Genomic DNA, 13,961 nt, shown 5'->3' with positions numbered 1-13,961 from the left:
TATGAAATAAATGGTGAAGTTAACAAAATTCAGTTGAGATGTTGGTGCCAGTCAGACACTCAGGGATTGATCTGGAAGTATCACATTTAGAAGAAGAGAAAAGGAAGAATGACTTTATGAATCACCAAGAGGAAATTCATCTTTTAACTCTGTTTAGTCATTTTTGCTCTCTCTCTCTCTCACACACACACACACACACACACTGATTTGGTCTTTCACAATTCGCAAGTTTTTAGAGGTTAGTTGCCTTGCTTAAAAGTGCAGCTGAACTATCAAATTCCCTAGCTACTGCCCTAACTTTTATAAAATTGAGAGGTTATCAACTAACTAAAAAACTTTTGGAGCTTAGTATTTCTGCCCTGCAAGAAACATTTCTTTCCTTAAATTTCAACTGCTCAAACACTGTAAGAGAGTAACAAAGTCGCAAAGAAAATATCCTGTTGTGCGATGGAGGAGAAGATCAAAGCCACCGTCTCTTAAATAAGAAGCTACAGCCAGGAGGTTTTAGCTTAGCTTAGCAATGACTGGAAATGGGAAATCTGCTACTTTGGTTTTGTTTAAAGGTTAAACATTGGCCTATTAGTATCTGTTAAAGTTTAAAAAAAATAACATATATGTAGTTTAATTATCTGAAAACAACAGTCTCTGGACTGACAAAGAAACTGCTCTAGGATGGAACTCTGCTCAAAACCGCACATTGTCGTTTTTACACAGGTTTTTGAATGTGTTATATCAAATGATATACAATACATTGACTAGTGAGCTTTAGAGGTGCTCTCATGTAGATTTTTTTTATCTTTGGATAAAGCCAAGCTGGCTGTTTCTCTAAGTTTCCACTTTTATGCTAAGCTAGGCTAACAAGATGCTGGCTGTAGCTACATACAGGACACGACAGACATGAGACTGGTGTCAATCTTCTCATCTAACTCTCAGCAAAAAAAAGGAAAAGCATTTTTTCCAAAATTGCAGGCCTTTTGGCTGTTTCCCTACATTTTTACTTTTAATGCTAAGCTAGGCTAACAAGATGCTAGCTGTAGCTTCATACAGAACAAGACAGACATGAGACTGGTGTCGATTTTCTCATCTAACTCTCAGCAAGAAAAAGGAAAAGCTTTTTTCCCAAAAGTTCAGGCCTTCTGGCTGTTTCCCTAGGTTTCCACTTTTAATGCTAAGCTAGGCTAACACGATGCTGGCTGTGGCTTCATACAGAACAAGACAGATATGAAAGGGGTGTTGAGCTTCTCATCTAACTCTCAGCAGGAAAAAGGAAACGCTTTTTTCCCCAAAAATTTCAGGCTGTTCCTTAAACTCTCCATAAAAGTTGACTCCCAGAATCGTAGGCAAATTGTTCTCTTACTGAATTCATCAAACTGATTGAAAATCTACTCATGACAAAGTCAATAAAATAATCATGGTTAATGAGAAGCATTTTGGAGGTACAAAGCTGTAATCAGCACGTCTCTAAATCCTTGACATTAAAGTCTGGAGACAGTAATTCCCTCACCAGGACCAACAGAGACGTTCGTGTCACATTTTCAAATGAGGAGCCACAACATCAAACATCCAAATAATGTTCAGCTCTGCCAGTGTCCTCGAGAGTGAGGGATCGGCTTCTGGCCTAAAGACACACAAACACACACACACAAGTGCAAATCAGGCCTCTGCTGATTGGCACTCAGACAAACTGGGCACTGCCCCGGCAAATTAGAGTGTGGAGATAGAGAGTGATCCCACAGCGCGCAGGAAGCCACAGGTGTACTTTTAATTAGGAGTGCGACATTTCCAGTCATTAAATAGGCAGCGTGCACCGGGGCTCTCAAGGTAAATAACCATATTACTCGGACACACATTCTGAACAGAAATGCACTTTGATCATACAAAACCACAGCGGAGCTCACGCAGGGGCGAAAATACTCATGAAGCTCTGTGCTTGACACGTTGTACCGTGAGCTTGAGCACTTAAATGTTAGACTACTTTAAACTTCTAAACCAAAACATCTCAGGTGGAAAAAGTTGTATTTTTAAATCCACTCAAATTATTTAAAAACTATATTTACTTTTCAGATTAAGACTTGACAATCGCGATAGCTGTGTTTGGCTTGTGACCCTCCACAAAAATGCTGAGTTGCTGCATTTCCATGAAACATTTCCTCTTCCTCTTGTCAGTTGGTGACTGTTTGAAATCCTTTAAGAGGTAAAAGTATTTAATATTTGATACATCAGCTAACATTAGCAAAAGTGTGAGAAATACAAACAATAAAAAAATACTAATTTTAGCAGCAGAACTTTCTTCTTTTTTGCCTCTTGATGCATTAATATATTTTGAATTTGTTTTGGTGTATTTTGATTTAAATGTACCAAAACATATTTTCATCTTCTCATTGTTATTCCCACCTTTCAACATAGACAGGCTTGGTCCCTTATGTGTCAGTATTCACTTATTCAGCTCCCGTCCTGTCAGGCACCTGAGTGATGACGGCGTTTGTGTCGATATATTGCTCGATCTGCTTTGTGATGGACATTCGACCATACTTGTTGAAGATGTTTGTCGATTTATAAAAAATTATATATTAACATAAATTGCTTGGAGCTGTTAGCGGATCTTTTTTATTGATTTCTTCATGAATCATCTTCAGGCCCGACCCCTAGGTTAGAAACAACTAAAATGCTACACCTAGCTGTGGCAGTAGTTCGCTCTAGCTTAAGCCAAGTAACTGCAGCTTATACATTGATGCATCAGTATGAACTAATTAATATTACAGCATATGACATTCACATAATGCACTTTTGTACAGAATAAGTATTTAAAGTATAAAATAAAGTATCCCATTCTTATTGTGTGTTTTTTCTACTTTAGTAGGATTTTCAAAGCTGGACTTTGTTGTTGTCTTGACACTTTTACTCAGTCGCAGATAAAAATATTTCTTCAAAGGAGACAGTTGACACTGAAATGTTGCAGAGGCCAGTCTGTGTGAAGACAGTTCACTTCTTCAGACTTTATTAAAGCATTTATTGATTTAAATGTTATTCTGGCGTGCAGAAAACAGCGAGTCATGGCCATTAGTGTTACAGAATCCCACCACACAAACACACACTAACTTTATGTCTCTGTGTTTCATCTGCTATGCGAGTATTTTTTTAAAGAATGCAATCAAAAAGATCAATACGAGCAACAATCTTGTTGTCAAATGTGCTTTGGATTCAAGTTGAGCACTTAGACTTTATGCTATAAATAAGCACATGGATCATTCCAGCGTCGTCCCGCGGACGCTGGATGCAGCTGATGTTGTTTCTTGCCCACAAGGATCATGTTGATTACCAGAGGAAAGCACTCAAAACCGCAGTTCAACAGTAATACAACCACCTGCTCAAGCTGTCTGACTCCATCTGCCTCAGTGAGCGACTGCAAACGTGATGTTTTCAGAGAGCACACACAGCCGGAGTGGCAGCTTCCAGCCTGATGCTAATTAACAGTTCTTAGTTTGTTCGTTAATTATCGATCACATACACGCCTCATTATCTGATCGAACGTCGTGTGACTCTCTGCTAAGCTGTTGCTGAAAACGAGATCGGGAATGTCACTCCGGCTCCCACCTCCCGGTGTTACTGCATCAGATGCACACATAGTGTAGCAAAGACTGCTGCATGAACAGCACAGATGTAGGGAGGTTTGTGGTGATAAACATGCAAACACACACAGGGAGGGAGGGAGGGGCGCGTGAGAGGGTGTCTGAGTGGAGGGAGACGAGGAGAGAAGCAGGAGTCTTATTAACAGATTTTTTTGTTCTTTCGTGGCGTCAGTGAATCCTGGAGGACTCTCTGTGTTTTCGTTGTGTAAACAGGCTGAAATCCCCCGTAGGTCTGATTCTGATTTTATAACCAAAAAGCTCATATTGATTCGCTTGTTCAATGTTTGCAGAAGGTTCAGTGAAGCTGTAGGTCAACAGCTCATTAACTCAAGAACTCTACTTAAGTAGCTACTTTACCTTTACCATTGTATGACCATTTTTGATGCTTTATGCTTCTGCTCCACGACAATTAAGAGGAAAATGTTGTTTTATTTACTCCCATTATTTTTATTTGACAGATTTTTCTTTCAGCATAAAAGATTATAGAACATGAAATATGTGATAAATAATGTTGAATTAGCTTCACACTGACCGGCTAAAACTACAACCATGCTTACACAACATTTAATGATAATTAATAATAATGTCAATTACATTATATATGATGTAACATTACAATTGTTTGTAGTATTATTTTATTGTTATCTTAATTGATATTTATTATCTATATGAGGCTCTATAGCGTTGATACGGTCGTAGGCAGATGATCACAGATGTGATGATATTCAGTTCGACATCACGACCTCGAGTGTGATATTGATTTTAACAGTTAAACAAGCAGCAAACAGTAAAAAGTAACCATCAACAACAGATGACTTTTTGCTCCACCATCTCAACAAGTTCCACAACTTCACTGAAACTGGACTTTTGGTTGCCAAGCAACCCAAACATTCCCCTGCACTCTGTGTCTACAGGTTACCACAGATCAGCTGTTTTTATCGTGTACATTTATCTGTTTGTTTTAATTTGTCATCAACCAGAGGAATACGAGTCTGCAGTGTGATTCAGAGGCACCAGCCTGATCAGTGTAGACAAACACGCTCTGTTGTGATGTTAATTAACAGTGTTCAGAACACGTGGCTGAGGCGGAGTGACACACAGAGTGAAAAGTCCCAGTGGGGTTGTTCTCTGTATCAGCGCTGAATGCCTCTTGTCCAATCAGAATACTTAGTCAGAACAAACTGTTGTATAATATTCTATTTACTGTACAGCTTTGCTTCAAATTACATTTAATTTACTCATGAAGTGACATTAAACACCTCCAGTGTAAATCAAGTGTTTAAACATCTCCATGTGGTGTTCTTCATGTGCTACAAGACATATCAGGGACAACATGAGCAGTCATCTCCACGGCTGGGCCTGTCTGCTTTTAAACTGCAGTGTACCAAGGACAGGCTGAACAACACCTTTTCAGATTGGCAGGTTTGAGACGTCACAAACCTAAGGAGCCAATCCCGTTAACGGACGGGGTGACGCTCTGCGTATCATTATGTGTAACCTATGGCAACCACTTCGGCGATGCGCGAGCCAGCTGTAACCGTCACTGTAATTTTTGCAAACTCACTACTGACTACTAACGTTAATATTGCTACTGCTAATTACTACATTTCAAGCTAGCTAAGTTTCTGCCACTAAACGATGGCAGAGACGTGTTTGGTTTCGTGACGGAGCGGGCGGTTGGAAATTTACATAATGGGTGGAATTTTTAACGAGGGAGAAGGAGGAGATGCTTCAGGAGGATTTTTACAAGGTAATTAAACTTATTTTGCAGAAAAAAACATATCAGACACATTTTATGTGTCTTACAACACGAGTGGAGCTGGGCTTGAAGTATCTAAAATGATCTTATTTATGACTGGAAGCAATTTTTCTGGATTTCTATGTTGCTGTTTTTTACCTTTGAAGCTCATTTTGCAGATTTTTCTTTTTCTTTATGTTCCCATGAAAGAATATCAGAGTGCTGCTTTTTGCCATTGTTGGGCCTGAAAAACGAGTATTGGGACAAATAGAGCAAAATATATGTGATTTAAAAAACACTTATTTAATCTGACGAGAATTTAAAGGGACATTGCATTGAGAACTTTTCCTTGCAATGGAGTGTTTTTGTTTTACAGTATGTACAGTATCTGAATACCAAACCCGGGATGTCACTTTCTATATCGGTGTTAATGGGACCAATGCGGGACATACAGAACACCATTTGCTCCTCTCTCCGTCTGTATCTGTGTGAAGCATGCAGCAGGAGGGTGCACGGCCTCGGGTTTGCCTGCAGGCTGTCATCACTCCGCTCGTGCTCCTCACACTACCAAAGTTTCCAGGTCAGGGAGGAGCACTAACCCTGACTGCCGCCGTTCTTCTGTATCGAGACAGGAAGTCGCTGTCTTTGTCGCTCAGATCTCTTATCCATATTTCATGAACATGTGAACTCTAATTATGTTGCCAGTCTGCACACTCACACTGATTCCATTCAGCAGCCCACCTCCACCACATCTGTATCGCCTCCCGGTGCGTGCGTATGTGTGTGCGAGTGCGTGTGTGTGTGTGCCTCCTTCAGCTGCTGTGAGAGGACGCTTGTGAAATGTTCTCCCCTGGCTTTGCTCTTGAAATATACAAACCACGTACACTCGGTTGATCAAAAGTGAAAAGCCATTAGAGGAGATACAGAATATGTTCCACTTCACAATCACGCTGCAGATTGCATGGCCAGTTTAGCCCTGCAGGATTGGGGACACACTGCCCCCTGCTGGCAGGAAGGAGGAATATCTGTCTTTCTAGTTTACAGCCATCGTTAGTCTCTTATCAGATTAAAAGAGCAAAAATGGCGGCGTTTATAGGCCCTCCCTTAAAGAGTTCTCAGGTCAGCTTCCTCTTAATTGGCCTGTTAAAATGTAATGTGTGAAAATTAAAGGGTCTGACATTAACTCGACTTCTGCAGACGTCCTGGTTCCTCTTTCTATGTGCTGCTTCCCTCTTGTGGCTGAGAAAAGAGTGGGCTTATTTCACACCACAGCTTCTAATTCAATGAAGGAATAAGCTCCTTTATTTGACTTGGAGAAGTGCCTTTTCATCACAGCACAGATGTTACACTTATTATTTCACGTGGAAAATCTAATCTCCATCATAAAATGGTGAAAATAATCTGTCGCAGGCACAATACTTCTAAAGAACTCCACCTCAACACTCAAAGAAACACATTCTTTGTGCAGTTTACTCACTGAAGTTGTGTGCGATCTTCTCGTTGAGGATGATATGCTGCGTGTTACTCGACTCAGACACCCCAAACGTCCCCAGATCCTTGACGGCAAATTGCTCGTATAAGCGCGTCGTGTCGATTTCAATCCTCCTGCCGCTCTCTTGTATCCAAAATGATTTTGCAATCTGCAAAGAAACAAATTGATTTGAAACTGAGACGAGTCCATTTTTAGAGGAAAATCAATTGGACATTAGAAACAAGCAGCTCTGGGGAAAGACATAAACAAAAAGTAATTCCCAACAATGATGCAATATGAGGAATAATGAAGTGAAACCGAGCTGAAACTGACCTTTCTGGTTGCTTTTTTCTGACTAATTCGCACAAATGAAACCTTCTGTATGATTTATATTTAACTGTGGACATATGGTGATCCAGTTGTTTCAGATAGATGAGTTTTTTACAGACAGTGTTACCTTCTCTGAGCCGACCTGGTCCCAGTGGAAGGCCTTCGTACGGGGTTTCCTGAAGTTCAACGTACATTTAAACGGTAGAGGTGGGGGCGCCGGGATGAAAGGGAGTCGAGGGGCTTTCACAACCGGCGAGCTTGGTTTAGGAGACTCTGGGACTTTGGAGGGGGTGGTGAGTAAGGGTGAGGGTTGAGGGGAGTTGGGTGAAGATAAGGCGATGACACCGGGAGTGGTCGGAGATGCTGCAGGAGGTGAAATAGGCCCGGAGTCTTGAGCTTCAGTCTTCCTCGGGCTGCGAGCTTTAGGAACAGGCTTTGTATAATCGGCTGAGGGATTGCTTTGACTCGTGTGCCCTGCTGATAAGTGATCCCCAGCACTTGAGGGAGGATCTGCATTTTTAGAATCAAATGGAGGATAAGTGAAACTCGTATTTCCACCGCTTGACTCTGTGTCCTCTGTGTCCTCTGCGTCCTCAGCGTCATCATCGTCCTCAGCTTCTTCGGATATGCTGATACTTTGCAGAATCGTTTTCTCCACAAACATGTGTTCACCCATGGACTTCCTCTTCCAGTCTTTGCACAGTTTGTCGATGGCCTGGACCCACGCATCTCGCTCCCGCTGGACTGCACCCGGGGCCGATGTTTGATCGGGTACAGGAACCCGGAACCTGCAATAAATCCACCAGACTTAACTTCCCTTAAAAGCAGAGATAAGCCTGGTAGTAAAAACTCTCGGTCTATATTTATCACATTATCAAGGGTGCATTAAACGGCTACAATAAAAATACATCAATCTATAAAGAAAGAGAGAGAGGAGTCACTCACTGGTACTCATTTTTGTGTGTGATCAGAGTGAACGTGTCGGGGCTGGGAGGCTTCTGTACGCGCGTGTCCCCATCCGACATGTGGATCACAGTAGACTGGGGCACCCATGATGTCACCTCACTGTCAGCGGGGACTCTGCGCTTTAAGGGGACGAGTGTAAGCTGGCCTGGGTGGAGCTGGACCTCATATCTGGAGTACAAGAAAAGGAGAGGGAGGGATGTGTGATGTGAGATACAGCAACGGGAACATTCCCATTTACAGACAACTTACTATCAGCAGTGTATTTACTGATTTTATTGTTTTTGCAGTAAGTATACCTGAAACTTACGGATCTTAGACCTTGTTCACATGTGGTATTAACATGTAGTCTTCATGATAAGATCACAAGTGGAGAGCATAAACTACAAGTGTGAACACACCCAGGACAGGACGCATTCAGATCCGATCACTCAGGCCGCATACGGAGGTGGTCTGGGACACATTTATCCACGTACGCCTGGCAGTGTGTACGCACATGTGTCCTGGGCCACATTAAGTACTGCCCACTCCCTCCGTATCCATGGCAGCAATCTTGTGGATCCAGGGAGATCACTCGCCTCACTCATCTAATATCTATTTATTTCTCATGTCACTCCAGCATTTAAAGACGCAGTTTATTTATTCAGTAAGGAGGCTGCTTTTAAGTTTTGAATATGGGGCCAATCCCGAACTGATGAGACAGGAAGAGCTGTGATCGACATTCAGCTTATCATAGTTTATAATCATGCACCTCAGTGAAGAGGAGTGAGTGTTTCATGCTCTGCCCCTGACTCAATAGAGTCGCGATCTGTCCCGTAATTCTGTGCAAAACCTTTATAAAGCATAAACTACGTCTCCACGTGCTGTTAATGAGATGAGCTGAATGTTTATCATAGTTTATAATCATGTAAGGAGACAGATGAGCAGATATAACACATCTCAAGACTCAAGATTTCTGAGGCCGATTCTTGGTATAAAAAGTGAGTGGACTTACAATAAAATGATGATATTGTTTCTAAATAACCTCAAGTCTAACTTGGAATTTATGTAATGAAATTAATTTTTGAGATAGAACAATAGACACCGATATAGAGATATCTATAGTTTGCTTATTTCCAGATTGTTCTAGCTCAATTTGGTACAAGCAGAATATCATGCAACAAAAACGCCAATCAATCCATCAAAGTGTGACTTTGCCACTTTGTATCAGTAAATTCAATGTAACATAGAGAAAGCTAAATACATGTATTTTGTTTTAGGTGCCGAGAGTATGTAGATAAGAAGATCTATACCACTCTCATATCTGTCCTTTAGCTTAATATGAAGCTACAGCCAGAAAGCGGTTAGCTTAGCTTAAGTACCTTAAATGAGACCTCACTTTTTTCGGTGAATGAGACCGAATATCCTGATATCCTGTGGCTAGTAACTTTTAAAAGAAAAATACTGGCATATTCTCAGATTTAGGAGTACGTGAACTTTTATTACTTTGTTTAAATCTTTTTGTGGAAAGATTTGAGTCCCAAGTAACACATTTTTAAGGTTCAGAACCTTTTAACAAGGGGGTTGCTCTAAAGGCTGTTTGTGTTTTTCACTGTGAACATAATAAAACCTCAAAACCATCTTTGATCTTAATTAAAAACTAAAAAAATATTTGTAAAATGAATTAAAAACATGTATTATGACAGAAAATGCTGCTCTAAACATCCACACTACAGAACTACTACGACTACACATTATAGTAATAAGGACGCATCCGTACTTCACCCATTTGAATGACGCCAGGCCGCCCCGGTGCAGTAACAACACGCCTTCCCGAAGGCTCTCTGAAGCTTTAGGCGACTGCTGTTTTTCTGCATCGCCCTCCTCTGGATCGCTGTATATGTTCCCATAAATGATCCGGCTCACCAGCTCCATCATCTGTTCAAACACAGAATCAACACCGTTAAAAAGTCCCAATTAAAGCATCAATAACAACAGACTGCAAAGGAATAAAAAATAGGACATCTTTCCTCCTCTGAATTAATTTGAGGTAACTGACAGGCCTCACAGAGTGTTTTTTATTTGAACCCACACTGCAGGAGTATAAATTCACCTTGTGTTTGTCCTCCATTGATTTGGCCTCCAGTTCATAATCATGATGACCTTTGAAGGAAATGGTGAACCTGGTGCCCACGCCATCATCGCAGCTCTTGACATTGGAGTAGAGAAGTTGTCGCTTGATGATGCCTTTCTCGATGCTGCACAGCAGTTTGGTGTTGAAATCAATCTGTGTGGTCGCAGTGAGAGGATTTAGAGTATCAGTGCAAGTCTACTGTTTGTTTAAAACAGTGAAAACGACCGTGTTTGTTCTTCTCATTTAGGTTTTAAGCTATGCTAGCAGGCTAATCAAGGCAGGAGGATCTGAAAAACGATCGAAATTATTTCCCCAGAACTTTATGTTAATCAATTTAGTTGCATGTACTGCCTTATCAGGGATAGTCTCTTAATACAATACTTCAGTTTCTGTAGATGTTTAGCACAAATAAGCTAATATTAGCATGCTAACACGCTAAACTAAGATGGTAGAATTTGGTAGAATGGTAGAACCAGAATTTCATCAATTTATTTTGCATTTACTGCCTTATCAGGTTAATTTTTTAATACAATAATTCCTTCTGACGGTGTTTAGCACAAATTAGCTAATATTAGCATGCTAACACTCTAAACTAAGATGGTAAACATTCTAACTAAACATCGTGTTAGCATTGCTGTTGCATTCTAAACATGCTAGCAGGCTAATCACGGCAGAAGGATCTCAAAACTATTGGATTAATTACCATGAATTTTTCCCCAGAATTTCATCTTAATCAATCAATTTATTTTGCGTGTACTGCCTTATCAGGTTTAATTTTTAGTACAATAATTCCTTCTGACGATGTTTAGCACAAATTAGCTAACATCAGCATGCTAACACACTGAATTAAGATGGTAAACATTATAGCTAAACATTATGTAAGCATTGCTGTTGTGTTTTAAACATGCTAGCAGCCAATTACGGCAGAAGGATCTCAAAAACTACTGTGCTAACTGCTGTGTTTCAAACATGTTGGCATACTGATCCTCATAGCATTCAGCTTCACAGGGCTGCTAGCATGGCTGCAGGCTTTTACCCTTGTGGGAGGTTTTTTAACTCACCTGAAGAATCCTCTTCTGCCACCTGTAGCGGCCATGTTTGTGAACACTGAAGTTGTACTGTGTTGGTTCTTCTTCCTGTAACTACAGACCAAAACAAAAAAACCCTAAGTGTTAGATGTGAAAACCAATGAGGAAAAAACCTTTTGGGAATTTCTAAGGAAGTTGAGGTGTGACAACGGCTGCTTCATTCCTTTATAAAAACACCTCTGCACATTTCAAACAAGACGCTGATTTGTTTTAAAACCAATCCAGCAGGCCGAGCAGCTTGAAACCATAACAGTGTTTAAGGAGCAGCAGAGGACACAAGTAGGTCACAAGTCTACATTTTATGAGACAGGTTTCCTCCATCCTCAGAGTTTTTAAGCGGGTCATTTACATAAAACAAATATTGTCTCTCGATTGATTTAGTGTCACAGTTTCAGAGAGTTAGCTAGAATCAGGGGGAACATGAAGCTCGTCCAACTCTCTCCAAAGTAAAAACTACCAACTCACTGAAAGTTCACAATGCTGTATTTGTCATTTTAATCATTTTTTATCATTTCACTATTTATATTGTTTAGAAGACACTTTTAGCAAACTGTTGTTATTAACACATCCGGGCGATACGAAGCAACAGTAGGGTTCACTTGGGGTCCTCTTTATGACCTTTGGATAAATGTAGGACCAGTAATAATTCTCCTTTTACCTCTGTTTTGGGTCTCCTCCAACTCCTCATGGACTTTATCTGGTTTGTTAGCTGCTAAATGCTCCAGCTGTGTTCTCAAGCTTCTTTTTTGTTGTATTACCAAGTTGTATTGTGATTGTTTAAGATGTACACTATAAATATGGAGCTTTTGGGCGAAGTTACAATTTCTTGGCTGACAATACGCGGGCACAGTGACTTCTTAGAGCTTCATGTTGTAGCTGTTTTTGGTCTTTTTACGCAGGTTAAGTTTGAATTTTGGCATTACAGTCAACTTAATATCAAGGATTCTTGGTTTTTAATGCAGGTACCTCATCAGCCAGACTCTTATGTTTGAGCAGCTCCTTCCTGTCCTTCCTGGCCTGGTTCAGAGCATCGTCGATGGACAGCTCTCCGCTCTTCACCTTGTTCATGATGCTCAGCTGCATCTCATTGCTCAACTGAAAACAGAACACCAAGGTAAATATAAATTAACTGCATTAACATGTCCGTCATTTCATCTATACCGCTTATCCTGTTCAGGGTCACGGGGGGGCTGGAGCCTTTCCCAGCTGTCATTGGGCGAGAGGCGGGGTTACACCTGGACTGATAGCCAGTCAATCACAAGGCTGACACATAGAGACAGACAACCATTCACACGGGCAATTTTAGAGTCACCAATTAACCTAACGAGCATGTCTTTGGACTGTGGGAGGAAGCCAAAGGGAGAACATGCACACAGAAAGGCCACCTACGTCCTTAACCAGGGTTCAAACCAGGAACCTTCAAGCACTAATCAAATTAGGTAAAGAAACAAATAACTCATTGATTGCTTCTACAATCATTTAAGCCCTCCTGCACGGCTCCCATGCTCTGCCATTCTTCTTTCAGATATGCCTTACTGTTGATACGAGAGACAGGGTTCGTCAACATCAGAGGAAGATGAACCACTATACATATTAATCAGCATCTGTTACACATGTTATTACAGGAATACTATGTTCCCTTAATCAGTCATTGCCAATCAGTCACATTTCTGAGTAAAGCTCAGTGTCCCTTGTGGGAAACTACTGCAGGGAAGTCAGTTTGAATTGAGGAAGTAAGAAACGCTTGAGAGACTCCCATACAGAGAACAAAACTGTATGTCCTTTGCCGCTCATGGTGACGTTAAAAAAAGCAAGGGGGCTGTTTTAGGACTGTTTTCTCTGGAAGCTGAACACAGTAGAGCTGTTTAGTTTAGTGGCTCTGACATCTGCAGAAGCATTGATTTACACGCTCATAAACAATTTTAATTGGAGTATGAATCTTGCTGTCCAAAGTTCGATGCTTGCCTTCCTGTCAAAATATATAAACTGATGTCTTACCTGTGGCAAGTTGTCAATGCGTCCATCCATTTTGGGTTGATTGTCTCTCTTCTTTGATCCTAAACTTGGCATCATGTCTGTTTAGGTGTCACACCAAATTCCATAGACGACACTGATCCTCTTTTAAAGCAAAGGCATAAAAGGTATATTGTTTTTGTTGTTTCCTCCTAAACAGAGATTTGCTTCTTTCACCGGTCGGAAGAAAAAACTTTCTGTGATTTGTGTCACACTTTCCAGCACTGCCCTCCCCCAGCTTAGGTTACAGTGCTCTCACATGCAGGTAAGGCAGGCGGCGTCCGTGCAGCCACACCCACAGCGGGCTCTCTCTGCAAAACAGCAAACATCTCCTGTCAAATTACATGTCTGTACTTGCAGGACAATGTGCCTTATCTGCTGCTCCTCCAGGTATGTCCAGGAGAGAGCGCAAAGAGTGTTCCCAAATAACCTTTACGGTACAATACGATATGAACTTTTAAGGCAATGCAACATATTCTTATTAAAACAGTTCCCATGGTAGCTTACACTGTATCCCAACAGAGACAGTGAGCCGTTTATCAAGCTGCCTGGTGAACTGCAGAAAAGATAAAAAGCCTTTATTTGGTGCCTTTTCATAGCCTGATTATTTGGTTGC

At 41.0% G+C, this 13,961-nt stretch overlaps 1 protein-coding gene across 1 annotated transcript in view; it reads right to left on the bottom strand.

Moving 5' to 3' along the window:
- The window catches only part of LOC138590359 (uncharacterized), a 46,475-nt gene extending 32,921 nt beyond the window's left edge, over window positions 1-13,554 (bottom strand). Inside the window, exons 1-8 of the mRNA XM_069660977.1 lie at window positions 13,331-13,554; window positions 12,299-12,427; window positions 11,306-11,386; window positions 10,224-10,397; window positions 9,891-10,048; window positions 8,114-8,302; window positions 7,296-7,956; window positions 6,845-7,007 (exon numbers count right to left, since the gene is read on the bottom strand). Of these exons, the coding sequence (XP_069517078.1) occupies window positions 6,845-7,007; window positions 7,296-7,956; window positions 8,114-8,302; window positions 9,891-10,048; window positions 10,224-10,397; window positions 11,306-11,386; window positions 12,299-12,427; window positions 13,331-13,405 (1,630 nt within the window). The 5' untranslated portion in view covers window positions 13,406-13,554. The remainder of the gene's footprint in view (window positions 1-6,844; window positions 7,008-7,295; window positions 7,957-8,113; window positions 8,303-9,890; window positions 10,049-10,223; window positions 10,398-11,305; window positions 11,387-12,298; window positions 12,428-13,330) is intronic.
- Window positions 13,555-13,961: the final 407 nt, after the last annotated feature.

This window comes from Semicossyphus pulcher, unplaced genomic scaffold, assembly GCF_022749685.1.
Source record: "Semicossyphus pulcher isolate SPU_LCO1_2020_fin unplaced genomic scaffold, fSemPul1.0.p SCAF_13, whole genome shotgun sequence".
Taxonomy (NCBI): Eukaryota; Metazoa; Chordata; class Actinopteri; order Labriformes; family Labridae; genus Semicossyphus; species Semicossyphus pulcher.
The sequence above is the reverse complement of the archived record's forward strand: the minus strand, read 5'-3'. Positions and strand labels throughout refer to the sequence as shown.